At 40.7% G+C, this 14,135-nt stretch overlaps 2 protein-coding genes across 3 annotated transcripts; both read right to left on the bottom strand.

The window, feature by feature from the left end:
* Positions 1-710: 710 nt before the first annotated feature.
* phpt1 (phosphohistidine phosphatase 1) lies at positions 711-4,561 on the bottom strand. Its single transcript, XM_054757183.1, has 3 exons — positions 4,282-4,561; positions 2,829-2,956; positions 711-2,755 (listed from the first exon to the last, which is right to left on the bottom strand). The coding sequence occupies exons 1-3, from the start codon at positions 4,445-4,447 to the stop codon at positions 2,663-2,665; spliced, it is 387 nt and encodes a 128-aa protein (XP_054613158.1). The 5' UTR covers positions 4,448-4,561; the 3' UTR covers positions 711-2,662.
* Positions 4,562-4,894: 333 nt separating this feature from the next.
* Positions 4,895-12,339, bottom strand: entpd2b (ectonucleoside triphosphate diphosphohydrolase 2b). Of its 2 annotated transcripts, none has more exons than XM_054757242.1 (9): positions 11,990-12,339; positions 9,719-9,836; positions 9,308-9,458; positions 8,432-8,591; positions 7,183-7,410; positions 6,684-6,953; positions 6,456-6,575; positions 5,945-6,079; positions 4,895-5,859 (listed from the first exon to the last, which is right to left on the bottom strand). In XM_054757242.1, the coding sequence occupies exons 1-9, from the start codon at positions 12,104-12,106 to the stop codon at positions 5,644-5,646; spliced, it is 1,515 nt and encodes a 504-aa protein (XP_054613217.1). In that variant the 5' UTR covers positions 12,107-12,339; the 3' UTR covers positions 4,895-5,643. The 2 variants fall into 2 exon arrangements, 1 of the variants encoding a protein (XP_054613217.1); XR_008566523.1 differs by having other exon boundaries at positions 5,715-5,859; positions 5,945-6,060.
* Between the last annotated feature and the right edge of the window lie 1,796 nt (positions 12,340-14,135).

Below are 14,135 nucleotides of genomic sequence, written 5' to 3'. Positions count from 1 at the left end.
TCCAGATAGATAACAGCTGGACTTTAAGTTCTCCCAGCATGCAACTGCAGCACACCACCATAAATCAAGTGCTCTTTCACACCCTACACCACGGTGTACAGTATTGCGAAAGAGACATGAGTAATCAAGGCACATGTTGGCAATGCTTGCAGCGCTTTGACACGGAACCTTAACAAATATGTCAAGTGTATTTGTAATTCCTTGTGTTCACACTGCTCATGTTATGTTATCAGTGATGCAGGTCAAAAAATAAACATTTGAAGCTCTTTTGAAATGTCTTATAAGTGATTTCAGAGGGCAACGTTAGTCAGGTAGGAACAATGAGGACATAGCCTAGCAGAGTGTCGGTTCAGACCTCTCAAAATGATCATCAAAACCAATCTCAACAAGAACCTATTTTCCTTGTTGTGAACATGCCGGTCATCATCATAAAGTTCACTAGCAAAAAAAAAAAAAAAAAAGGTGGCATTGCTGAGGCATAGAAGCAAGCTGAACAGAACAAACGTCTACATCAACGAGGATCGTTTTTATTTCTTCCTTTTCCTTTACACTACACAAGCTATACTGTTATGTTTTAGCTCCATACAATAATCCTTTGTTTATCACGGTAAATTAGTTCCACAACCCAACCGTAATAAGTGACTTTCAGTGAAAGAGGATTCCGTATTTATAAATCAAATATTTTGGTAGTTAGACCATAGAAAACCTGTTTACTAACATAACCAGATGCCTGTAGACACCCCACAGTCAACTTTACACTTGTATTACCCAATATAGTAAACATAATAAGACAAAAATATGCCATTTAAGACATAGACTCGTGTGTTGCAATACATGACAGGACAGGAAGTGACGTCAAGGGCTCAGCGTTTAATTTAAGCTTCGAGTGAATTATGGCCGTAACTGTAGCCTGTGTTATTATTATGAGGATGATTATGTTATTATTGTTGTGCTTATTGTTGTGCTTGTTGCAAGATAATTGAAACCTGTAATAAAAGCCTGTTGTTCCAAACGATTTTTGGAATTGCTGACACATAGTGGCCAGTGTGGAATGCTACATTGTTTCACGTCTTCAGAATGCCTTATAATTGTATTTTAGTTAATTTAGCCATTTTTATGCTTGAAAATGCTTAATTTGGGCAAGAAAGATGTGAAATGTGTTAAATATACACATGTTTAGACTAATGATAGGCTGTATTCAACCAAGAAACAGCATGAATTAATTAATATTTATGGAAAAAGCGTGATAGAGTAAAGTGGCAAAATTCGAACCGTGACGTGGCAACTGTATTTGCTTTTTAATTTTTTTTTAATTTTTTTTTACACCGGAAGTGAAGATATGAATGAATTGTCAGTAAAAGATAAAAGGAGAAGGAGTAGCAATGTCGCATTTAAAAAATTCTGCTTCTTCCACCTCCTTTTTGGTCATGTTGAATGGTGCAAATGTAACCACGTGATGTTCCTCAATTAAGCATGTTTGAAACAAATACACCATCCCATGCCATCTTCTTCTAAATTAACTAAGTACATTTGTATTCATTTTTATGTGAGGTACTAGCTGTTTATTTGAAGTTAAGTTGAAGAATTTGGAGGAAGTCATCCTTCATGATCCCATCCACAACACATTCACATACACATACTCAATGCATCCATTTCAATTTTCCTTCTGTTTATTTAAACTTTCTCAGTCTACAAACCCAGCCAAAGTTTGTCTGTACACCCACAAAAAGTCTTGTTAAACTGTCATAACCAGAATCATATCGAATAACCAATTGATTGATCTCATGTTGAAATGTCAATAACAAAAGTCTTACTGTCACTGAACTAAACACTGCCATCATGTGTTTAGTTTATGATCAAACTTCAACTAAATACTGACATCATGCCATTGTTTCACAGATTAAAACAGTTCCTAGGTGTCTTAATAACACGTCTGTGACATAAAAAACAATTTGGGCCAATGTGCGCACCTGCGAGCAAACTCTTGAGCTGCCGTGTGCACATTTTGGAGGCAGTGAGAAACGAGGATGTGATAGATGAAGTCATATGACTCACACACACTTGCACTCTAACACAATCAATTGTTGAAATATAACATAAAACCAAACAGCATAAAATTAAAAAAAGTATGCAAAGCAGGTCGTCAATGATAGTTAATGCTTTTCAGGTAACATTATCACTAATACTGCTTGATATTTTAGACTTTAATCTCCTCTGTGATCTCACAGTAAACGGCAGTAATTGTATTCTGTGGGACACATGTGACGGCCTGGGGTTTAGTTGTGTGCCAGAAGTGAAAACTGCGGATCTCAGTTCAGGGAGCTTCCAAGTCATGTGTGGAGAAATTCATTGTGGGGTTCAGTACATTTAAATCAGCTGTATCGTTACGTCCCACAAAATCAGACTGGCTTGCTGAAAGACACATTTTCTGACATGAGCAGCTAACATGGTTGTGGAATTTCACACTTGGTGGTCAGGCAGCCAGTCCAGAGAGGCAAATATGTGTATAAACCAATCAAAAAGTGAGTTTTCCATAACATGTGTAATAATATGAGAATACAAAAATGGTATTTAAAAAGCCAATGATAAAATGGTTTATGATTATATTGCTAAATTTAAACCAAGCGGAGAAGTGTGATGTATATTTTTGTTACAATTTATTTTAGTACCCTTCATTATCCCAGGTCACCTCATAGTCTGGATATCGAGCCTTCAGTTTCTCAGTTGTCACTGCGTGGTTTGCTCTTCCAAACCCCTGTGAGGAATTAAATACCATTAAATACAATGTTAATGTTCGAGTGTGTGTGCGTGTGTGTGTGGACTCTCACCACAGAGTATCCGTAAACGTGGATCTTCTTGGCCTGGGCATCATGTCTGATCCTGCCGCCTCCTACACACTCACAGTCCAGGAGTCCATCATTTTCAAGCTCCTCTGAAACCTTCTCATAGATATCCACTGCCATGCAAAGACATGTGCATAATCATTTGATGTGATTGCAAAAACAAGTGCAAAAGAAAAAATGCTGCAAATACCAAAAAGAGAGACATGCTGCAAGTTCTCAAGTTGTTGACATTTGCAACATTTTTCTTTTGAAATATTATTGTTTTTGCAGCATTTATGTGAGGTCAGAGGTGTAACTTTGATTAAAATTTAAACGTTTTCATTTTCATATTGTAAAATAGAAGATGCACTATGACAGTGTGCACCAATATTCGGTTATAGACAGATGCTTTAACACAAGTTTAACTGTATGGTTGTTACTACAGTATATGTATTGTTTGCAGTCGTGTACAACCGCAATGCATTGTATAGTAAAAGGTCGTTCACATACAGTATTGTACAATTATATTCCGACACGGACGGGAAAATGGTAAACATTTGGCTCTTGGTGTGATGCAGGGGGTTATTTTTATTTTATAAGTTATTTATTATTATAAGTTTATTTATAAGTTTATAAGTTATTATAAGTTATTTTTTCCAAAAAATGGCTACGTAGTTATTATAGAGCGTTAGGACTTCCCAGAACATTATGACTGCTACAAGCAACACTGTCACTGCCAAAAGAGCGAGGAAGGACCGCTGACAGAATAATGCTGAGCAAGTAATGGGCAAGTTAACACAGATTTATTATACTAACTATACGCTACTAGTCTTTTCATTCATCAACACTCAACATTGCACAACTTTGACATTTTAACACTAATCCATATAAAAAAAATTTAAAAATGCCGAAAAAAGCGTATTTTATAACATCTTTGCAGCGTGTCTTCTCGTTGACTCTCGTTGTGACCACTAGATGGCAGTTTTGACGTGAGTACTCACGCAAGGACTGCGGTGACGTTTAAGTCTGCTCATGATGGCCTAATTATTAATTACATATTAATTACATATTGCATTTTAGTCCTGGTGCTCGTGTGAGCATATCTAGTCTATTTTCTCGTCTGAAAATCGTAGGTTATCAATAAATGCTGACGCCATCTCCGAATTAGTGAAACAGTGGCACTTTCATGAAAGCCCGGTCATAACCTGAGTTTAGCCTAAGTTACCATGGTGATAGAGCTGCTTTAAAAGAGAGCTACCTTGGCTGAACACGCAAGACACCGGCTTTCAACTCAACACAGCTCGCTAACCCACTAAACTCGCTTCGCCGTATACTCCTGCAGTGCACTGCTACACCACTACAAGCTACAACCACAATTATAAATATGTATAATCATTCATACTTGTGTCAGTGTGTCCACCAAAACAGAACATACACACAACTTTTGAATTGTGCTCACCATGGTACTCTGCCCAACCGTATCCCCTAACTATATCGACCTCCGTATCGTCTCCCTCCTCCCTGCTGTGTACTCTGATGAGGATGTACTTAAACACGCCGGAGGGATCGATGTCTGTCTGAGGGATGTTTACCATTCGGGCGGCTGCTTTCGTTTGGGTGCACATCTCTACACAACTCGCCAGTAGGGAAGCTAGCAAACAAAAGATTCGGATCTTAACAGGACAATCCGTTTCTCTGTACGTAATTTGTAATCACATGCTGACGACACAAACGACAGTAATTTGTATCACTTCCTGTATTATCAAAATACTTCCGATGAATATTTTCAGAATAAATGTATAATCGGATGGCTTTATTTATGTTTATCAATTTAGTACGATAAATTGTCCGTGGATTCACTAACTAGGTGATTTAAAACGGTGCAAAATGATTACTAATTATATTATGTGTTGAAATTAACACATATTGAAGCTATATCCTTTATTTTGAAGAGAAGGCGTCAAAACCGTAAACCGTTGAATACGAAACTTCCGCCAGCCAAAAATCGAAAAAAATCTATGACACATCTGCGACAAACATAGGAAATGTCTTTATTCAAACAGCAACACCAATACACCATGAGAATAATGTTAAATATTACCATCTTGTATATACAAAATTATGACATCAAATGCTGTTGCAGTGCAAGTACAAAACACTGCTTAGTTACAGGATACGGTATAAAGTAAAATGTCCACATCAATGTATTCACTTTTAGGAACAGATAAGGGTAACTCAAGGGAAGTTGAAGTTTCTCCAGGAATGTAATGCATTATGCCAAGATGGATTATGCCTTCCCAGTGTGAGAGTAAGACCATTACTTATGTTTAAATGCCCCCCTTAACTTCTAGAAGAGTGGGGTCTTGGATTTGTCAGTTAATTGTTTTTCTTAACGGCATCATTGTCACAGGATGGGCGATGTAAACACATGGTTATTTTAGGTTATAGGCAAATCCTGCAGCAGAATATGGACTAAAACAGAATCACTGCAAGCTGTAATTCACAATTAAAAAATGTCTGCAGAAGCATACATTTTTTCCCCAAGGTAATGTTATCGAATAATGTAAGGTTTTTGAAACACATTATTTAAAGTGTTTGCTCTGTACTTAAGCAATTGGACTTGAGGAGAAAACCAGTACACATTCAACTTTGAGTCCACCAGGGACAAATACAGATTTGGAACAGCTACATTATGCAGAAGAACATACTGTACAAGTCTTAACAGCAAACAAACTCCACATACATATTTAAATCCAGGGTAATATCAGAGACCAAACAGAGTAAACTGTATCACAGTGTAATTGTGCGCAATGGTGGTGGACTAGATGGCGCCGTCATTGCGGCCTCTCCTCTTCCACTCACAAGCTCCAAGTGTGATGAAGGCCAGGATGATGACCAAGAGCAATACACAAAGTGCAATGAGGGTTTCCCATACTCCTGGCGCCAATGCCTTCCACGTTGCAATTTTTTCTGACGGCAGCAAATTGCTCAAAGTCAACATGTACCCCAGAGCCCATCCAACAGAGGCGTCGCCTGCCTGCAGAAACGATAACAACATATAACGGAACACAACCCTTCATTTTGTTTCAAGGTTTTAATTTCAAAGACTCCAAACCTCTCACCTTCTTCTTGAAAGAAATGCGTGAAAAGGACGTTGCATCAAAGCTGTATCCTCTAAGCAGGAGAACCTTGATGTACACAGAGGAAGCGCAGTAGTCCCTCAGGCGAGACGCTTGATCTGGAGCAAGAACCAGCATCTAAATGCATGTTTATCGACACATTGCATTAGCATGTTTATGTATAATACGTAAATCAACACACCATGGAAAAATAATCACAAGCATCAAAGTAAGTGAACGCTGTTTTAGGTACAACTGCACCACAATCTAACTACTGAGCCCGAGTGATGCGGGCCACTAAAACAGGCACATGCTGCAGTTCGACCATCAGCTGTACCTAATGAAGTGTCCAAAGATGTAATGAGAAAGCTCTTCAAATATTGATATATGAATTGATTATTACTTCATTCTAAATCGTTTTAGGACACAAATTATTACCAAAAATTGTCCCAAGCACGTGCAGGCATACAGTAAATACATATGACGGTAATACATAAATGAAGCAGTACTTTACCTGGTCTAAACTCATCTTGCATACTGTTTTAGCTGCCTCCTCCATCTGGGCAGCAGTGCTCACTGAGATGCCAGTGATGCGCTGCAGGAAGGAGTGAATGTAGAAGAAGGCTGAAAACGCCTGGTTACACAGACAGAGATGCATAAATTACACAAGTGCATGCAATACCCATGAGATTTGGCATTTTGCATGTATTTTCTGTCTGCTTCTCATGTAGGCCCTCCTTACCATAAAGCTGCCAGTGACGTTGGGCTGGAAGACTTTGTCAAAGGAGCAATGAGAGAAAGGACAGCTGCCAAAGGAGAAGATCTTGGACACGTTGCCTGAACATTGCTCATAATGTCCACTGCCACGTACTACCAAAGAGTCCTGGGCTTTGTAGGAGCTTGGTTTGTACTTGGCTGTGCATGGAGAGTTGAATATGCTGTCCAGCTTTATGTTTACAGAGGAGTCTGCAGGATAGCACGGGTGAGTAACGGATGCTGAATAACCTTGAGACTGAGAGAAAGAAACAGAGGACAATTAAGAATATTATAGTTCCTCCAAAGCATGCATAATTCATTTGGATGTAACACAATTATAGAGACATCAGGGGGATGTATCTCACTGGGCTACTTTCCTAATAAATCCAGTATCTGAGCACATTGATAACATAGATATATTTTATTCATTCTGTGAGAGAAATAACCCAATTTATCATCGCGTGAGATGAATATACTGCAACTACCTTGACAATGTGGGCCATCAGCCGCTTGAGGACCTGATCCTGCCCGTAGCAGAGGAAGCTGTGTGTGTACAGAGAGTACTCCTGGCCGTACAGACGCAGTTTCATCATGTCCTTCTCGTCCTCCACTTTCTCTTTAGTCACAAATGTTATCTGTGTGGATGCCCCGCCGAAATCCAGGGCCCCCACTGTGGGTCTTCCTGAGCTGAGCCAACGCCCCACAAAGCCATACTAGAAAGAAACAATAACAAAAAAAAAGATGTACTGTATGTATTTCTTATACCTGACTTGAGTAGCTTTAAACAGTTTACCACTGACACAACCGTTTTCAACATATCACTACTGATAACGTGCAGGGTGGTAGAAGAGCCGCAAAGAGCGTGTACGGATGATAGTGAACATCCAAACTCTATGTGGTGATGAATAATGTAGGTCTAATATTGTTGTCATGTTTCGTAGAAAATCACAACGTTGCAGTCCAAAAGTCTCTTCCTGTGGGTGACGTGGAGTCGTAACGCCTCCATTTTATTCACCAAAGACCGCACACTAGCGAGGAATATGTTCGGTAATGAGAGCCTTTGCAGTGTTAGCTTGAGCTTAGCTTGTATTCCTCCGCGCCTTCGTCGCCTTTGTTTACGTTCTGGACGCCCCCTGCGAGAACTGGTTGGTGTGTGTAGGCTCCGGTACTCTGAAGATCTCAGGGTTGAATCAAAGATTGGCGATACAAACGTCGGCGCTGTGAAATCCGATGTGTAAAATGTTAAATCAATGTATGAACAATATTAGCAAGTATGCTGGGCTTTGCTGTGTACACGCCGCTGTCTTGCGTAAGTATAGGTCTTCTGTTAAACCCACACGCCATTTTCAATTCTTTATTAACACAAATGAGGCTGATTTTATGTCAAAATAGGCTATTTATAACAAAAAGAGGGACATTCTTGGTAAAAATGCATGCTCAGCAGCAGCCGTGGGCACCCCCATGTAGTCAGAATGGTACAATGTTGATCACATGACATTTTCATGAGTTGATGGCGAGAATGATGGTCGAATCACAACCCTCGGAATGGAATCGTCACATAGTCGACTATTCTAAGACACCACTATTCTAGTGTGTTGTTGTTTTTGTTTGTGTAAGTGAATATGTGTTGTATGTGCGTGGGATTGTGTTGTGCTCGTTAAGCGCCAATCATCTCAGTTGTTTTAGGATTCATATTAGTTGACTCTTGATTTGGATACAAATACAAATTCTTACCTTGATGAAATTCTCTAAGAGGTAGTTGACAGTGACCCAACCGTATGCGCCTTCCTCTTGCCCGGACAGAATGGCGGCCCCCCGGAAGCTGAACGGGTATGACTGGATTTTATTGCTGACTTCCAGCAGAATTTGCGCTGACTGTTGTGGACTGGAGATACTGGGAGGGTGAAAAACAAACATATCATTAAATTGAGACAAATTTGAGCAACTTTAGTATCAGCATTCTATGTTTGAAGGGCCCGCGATTGATTGGCAACCCGCCTCTCGCCCGAAGTCAGCTGGAATAGACTGCAGCATACCCACGACTCTAATGAGGATAAGCGGCATGGAAGATGGATGGATGGATGTTTAAAGGGCCTTTGTAGGATATTTTTAGTGTGATCGGTGTTTGCTGACTAAGGTATCTTACATTTGAAAAATGTCACAGCACCACCAAACGTGCCATCACTCATTCTGTTGTATGAATGGAAACAGGTGGATACACAGGTTAATTAAGTCAATTCCGCTATCTAGTGGGCCATTTAATTGTTCTGCCTGTCACTATGCGTCACTGGCATAGACAGATGAACAAAATACATTATTTGTAGTAAATGATCATTTATGCACCAATTGGATATTTTCCCCGCGACCCACAGAGGTTGGGAATGACTGTCCTACATATACTGTAGGAGTTTTACATTTGACTTCAGTTATGCAATTTTTTTGGCTGTCAAATGTTGCAAAGGGGGCCCAAATCATTCCTTTTTTTGTCTCTATATCAAACTTAACGTAAAAAAAAAAGAATAAATACATTAGAACCAGAGATTAACATGCAAGCAAAAACCCATCCCTGCAATACCTGGAGCACACAGACCACCAGAAACAATGACTTACTGTAGAAGCCTCATGCCAGCTGTGGCACCCAGGTACACAGGTGTAACCTTGTGTCTGTGCGCAGGGACATCCTGCACTGCCTGGTCCAAACATTCCTCCAAGCTCTGTCCCACTGCTCCTTGTTGGCCTGCATAGCTGGAGATCCCACCTCCTTGGAAAGGAGTGAAACACCGTTTAGCACTTACTGACGATCATCCATGATGCGTGCACGTTACATGTGAATCAATCATCACCTCATAGTGAAAAGTATACAGCACCTAAAAGGAAGTACTATATCAATAAACGAGTCATGTAGACGTGATGCAAACTGCTAGTTAAACACAGCAACGGCGTCAGGAACCCGTTAAAGCAGAGGTACTGCATGCAGGCTGTATGCAAACCAACAATGCAACTTGATAATCCTAAGCTTACCCTTTGCATGACATTCACTGTGCTGGGTGACCACCCCGGTGCCATTTTGCTTGTCTGCAGGCCACTTGTATACATACAAGGATGTGTGTGAGGATCCAGCATCCAAAACAATTCCATACTACAGGATGATAACAAACAGAAAGTGAATGAATGAGTATTATATCTTGACTACTGTATAGAAATGAAACTTGGAGTAGTCAGTGTACAGCTTGGAAAACTATATATTTATTGAGTTTTTCAAAAATATGTCTTGTTCGGCAGCTTAGTCATGCAGTACGACTGATCTGCTTGCCGTATTATCCCAGTACAGATTTAGAAAAGCCCCATGGCCAGAGGCCCAACCTGTCCCCAAATGGCAGTGACCCCACGCCATCGCTCCACCCCACTCTCTGCCCCCAAGTGTGCATGTCTGGCCTGGTCCCACGCAACAGTCTGTCAGCCCTGACACTTAAAAAACAAATGGAATGTGTGTGTGTGTGTGTGTGTGTCTACCGTGTGTTTAAAATAGGGGAGAGCAAACACGTCATGTGCAGATTTATTGTCCTCTGAAAATAAGTCAACGTCGAGCATACTGGACTGCGAACATGTCCAAATGTTGGAATTCACATTTCTCTCAATTTCATGCTGGAAGACCCATGCACAACTAGGGTTGGGCATTGTTTGAATTTGAACAATTTCTGTTACGATTCCGATTCCTAGTTTCGATTCCGGTTCCTAATGATTCTCGATTCTGATGCTTTTAAAAGGCAGGGTCATAAAGGTTTGCATGGTTTAAATGAGGGTGCTACCCAGAGTTCCTTTTGGACGAAATGTCTGAACTTCTCAATGATTTGTATTCATGATATGAACATTAACTTTACTATGAATTTCTATCAGGGGTATTTTCAACCAACATATAAACATCAAACTATCTTTTTACAGGAGTATACTTTCACAAAAGATGTTTACTTTTGAAATGTAGTATACTTAGTTTGGTGCCCCATTGGTGGTTTAAGCTATTTTTTTATGAAACCCTTATTTTGTTAGCACAGGACAGCACTCTTATTTTGAAGACTGACAGTGTGTTGTGTGAGTTGAGAAGGTCCCTTGACTGTTGCTAACAGAGACGGACTTTGCAAGTGTATAAACTTGCCTAGCCGTCGCCGTAGCTCCCATCCTTTATTTACACTGAACTTCCACGTCAGCTAACATCCTGGAACCCTTGGTTACATTGGCATGAGACAGACGTTGTTCCTTCTGACTTCCCTGATTCTGATTGCTTAGAAGAAGTCCGACGTAGCGCATCAAAGACGGGGTACCGTGTTATTTCTACACCGTGAATGTGTGAACATTAATCATGTTGATTGTGCACCCACGTGATATCTTTGTGTGTGTTTTTTTTAAATGAAGTTAAGCCTAACTTTCTAGCTGCTTCTTCTTTGCTGGTTGCTCGCCGGCTTCTTCTTCTTCGTTGATGTTTGCGGCTATTTCTTCCCGTCGGCGAAGTGGGCATGGAAACTAGGAATCGAAATAAAACTTTTTAACGATCCCGGGAGCATCAGAATGTTAGTCCCGGTTCCCATCAATGCTCGAGACTTGATGCCCAACAACTTCAGAAGGTTCTACATGATCTTGCCTCTCAATGTGGTGAAGTCTTCCTGTACTTTGAGCAGACAAACATCCTCAGAGCAGAATGCCTCCCCCTCCATGTCTGACAGAAGGGATGGTGTCAGGGTCACCGTCAGCATTTCTTTCGGAATTGTTTGTTGATAAAATCCCAATAATTAAAGACGATTCATGTCTTTGTAAGGGCGCAAACGTCCAAAGTCAACAGGGAATCGGAATCATTGGAATAATTATTCCCCCTACTGCATTGAGGATGTCGTGCATGACAGCAGTTCAAAGTCAAACATTTCATGCACCTTATTGCATAATATTGCATTTTTTGGTCACTGCCGAAATAGCATCACCTCTGGGGTGTTCAACAACTACTTTTTTCCACTTTCAAGCAATTTCAATTAAACCTTCCCCATGATAAGCCATTGAACATTATTAGTGATTTTATATTTACATTATTACTGTGCAGAGATACCCAATGGCGTGTCTGATGAGAGCATAAACCATCTCATGACTGGTAAATATAGACAGTAAGAATATCCAGGATCTACACTAACATCCAGTGTCCAGTGCCACAGATTTCTCTTGCGAGCCTCCAGACTGATACGCTTTGGTTACCTCTCCACCGACTTCACACTCTGACTGATCCAAAAATATCAAGTGGACCGACCTTACCATGAACCCGGGTGCCTTGGGAATGTCTTGGCTTGGTAAAGTGAGGAGCAGGACAGCGGCCGTGCCGAGCACCAGCAGCACGATGAGGGCGGCGGGATGAGCTGCACACTGAGCCATGGCCAAAGCCAGAAGAGACCCTCTATGGCTGGAGCATGTGAATGCTTCAAGTTGGATTCAAGACAACCGCCTCCTCCACTCCTCGCTTATATCCCACTACAGAAAGCAAAGTCTGGGCTGTATTTATGATCCTCCTCGAGTCTCAGCTCCAAGGCTACTAGTCCTGTGGAGGAAAAATGTTTTTACTCTGAGGCTGAGCTGGTGTGGAGAAAAACCCGAGAGCCAGAAATCCAAGTTTTCTTGGTGTGAGAGAGACAAAGCACACCGTTATTCACTCATTAGATGAAAACAATAGATGTCCTGGCAGGGATCCATATTGTAGGTGATTGGACTGAGGAACTGCAGGGCTGCTTGTTGTTTTTGTTTAGTATTTGCATGTAAATGGGTGCAGCCCCTAAGCTGCTTCCTCTTTTGAATATAAAGTTAAGCTGGGACATGTTTTCAGCAGAGGACTAAAATGTGTTTTGTGCACTCGTGTGTCTAAAAATAACATGTAACATTACGCGATATGTTTAAAAGTTCCTCACCCATACAATACATTCAGTACAGTCTTAAATATAAACCAACGCAGCATCATTGACTTCAATTCCTCTACTTCAAAGACAATAAGGGATCATCTGCACACGATAAAACACATTAAAAAATGGCAGGGAAGACTTAAGTCACCTACCTCTTGAAAGATGCGCACCAGCAGCCCTTCAAACAAAGCTCTTAAACTCTTGGACAAGTTTCCCACAGCATTTTTGTTGGAGTCAACTGTGTTGCATATGAAGAGACTTCTTCAAAGTGTCACTGACTTGACAAGCGAAGATTACAAAGACGAGATGAGAAGAACCAGGATGTTGTTCTGTCTGGATTCTCAATCATGTCCTCTTCTTTAACTTTTAACCTCCCAGCATGATTAATGTGAGATTTCTGCATCGTTTCCGCATAACAAAGCTGCTGAGCTACAGTGGTGTGAAAAAGTGTTTGCGCCCGTCCTGATTTCTTTTTTTTTTGTCGCACAAATGCTTAAAATCATCAGACAAAAGTAAATATTAGTCAATGACAGCGCAACTGAACACAAAGTGCAGTTTTTAAATTAAACTTTTTATTATTAAGGGAGATAACAAAAAAAAAGTCCCAACCTATATGGTCCTGTGTGGAAAAGTGATTACCCTCTAAAACCTAATAACTGGTTGGGCCACCTTTAGCAGCAACAACTGCAATCAAGCGTCTGCAATAACTTGCAATGAGTAATTTTGGCCCACTCATCTTTGCAGAATTGTTGTAATTCAGCGACACTGGAGGCTTTTCTAGCATGAAGCACCTTTTTAATGTCATGCCACAGCATCTCAATAGGATTCAGGTCAGGACTTTGACTAGGCCACCCCAATGTCTTCATTTTGTTTTTCTTCAGCCATTCAGAGGTGGACTTGCTGTTGTGTTTTGGATCATTGTCCTGCTGCAGAACCCAAGTTGGTTTCAGTTTGAGGTCACAAACAGATGGCTGGACGTTCTCCTTCAGGAGTTTTTGGTAGACAGCAGAATTCATGGTTCCATTTATCACAGCAAGTCTTCCAAGTCTTCCTGAAGCAGCAAAACAGCCACCACACTACCACCACCATATTTCACTGTTGGTATTCTGTTCTTTTTCTGAAATGCTGCGTTACTTTTATGCCAGATGTAATGGGACACACACCTTCCAAAAAAGTTAAACTTTTGTCTCTGAGTATTTTCCCAAAAGACTTGGGGATCATCAAGATGTTTTCTGGCAAAATTGAGACCAGCCTTAATGTTCTTTTTGTTCACAAGTGGTTTTCGTCTTGGAACTCTGCCTTGCAGGCCGTTTTTGCCCAGTGTCTTTCTTATGGTGGAGTTATGAACACTGACCTTAACTGAGTTCTACAGTTCTTTGGATGTTGTTGTGGGGTCTTTTGTTACCTCTTGGATGATTCGTCGCTGCACTCTTAGGGTAATTTTGGTCGGCCGGCCACTCCTGTGAAGGTTCACCACTGTTCCATGTTTTCACCATTTTTGGATAATGGCC

This window comes from Dunckerocampus dactyliophorus, chromosome 17, assembly GCF_027744805.1.
Source record: "Dunckerocampus dactyliophorus isolate RoL2022-P2 chromosome 17, RoL_Ddac_1.1, whole genome shotgun sequence".
NCBI classification, from domain to species: domain Eukaryota; kingdom Metazoa; phylum Chordata; class Actinopteri; order Syngnathiformes; family Syngnathidae; genus Dunckerocampus; species Dunckerocampus dactyliophorus.
This window is presented reverse-complemented; position numbering and strand designations above follow the sequence as displayed.

What these genes read in the sequence shown, in the direction of transcription:
- entpd2b (XM_054757242.1), bottom strand. Translation starts at nt 12,106, where the DNA reads ATGGCTCAGTGTGCAGCTCATCCCGCCGCCCTCATCGTGCTGCTGGTG. An exon ending in GCTGGCATGAGGCTTCTACA is followed by an intron (nt 8,592 to 9,307) that starts GTAAGTCATTGT and finishes TCACCCTCCCAG; the next exon opens with TATCTCCAGTCCACAACAGT. An exon ending in GCATTTCTTTCAAGAAGAAG is followed by an intron (nt 5,860 to 5,944) that starts GTGAGAGGTTTG and finishes TCGTTTCTGCAG; the next exon opens with GCAGGCGACGCCTCTGTTGG.
- phpt1 (XM_054757183.1), bottom strand. Translation starts at nt 4,447, where the DNA reads ATGTGCACCCAAACGAAAGCAGCCGCCCGAATGGTAAACATCCCTCAG. An exon ending in CGGTTGGGCAGAGTACCATG is followed by an intron (nt 2,957 to 4,281) that starts GTGAGCACAATT and finishes TTTGCATGGCAG; the next exon opens with TGGATATCTATGAGAAGGTT. An exon ending in ACGTTTACGGATACTCTGTG is followed by an intron (nt 2,756 to 2,828) that starts GTGAGAGTCCAC and finishes AATTCCTCACAG; the next exon opens with GGGTTTGGAAGAGCAAACCA.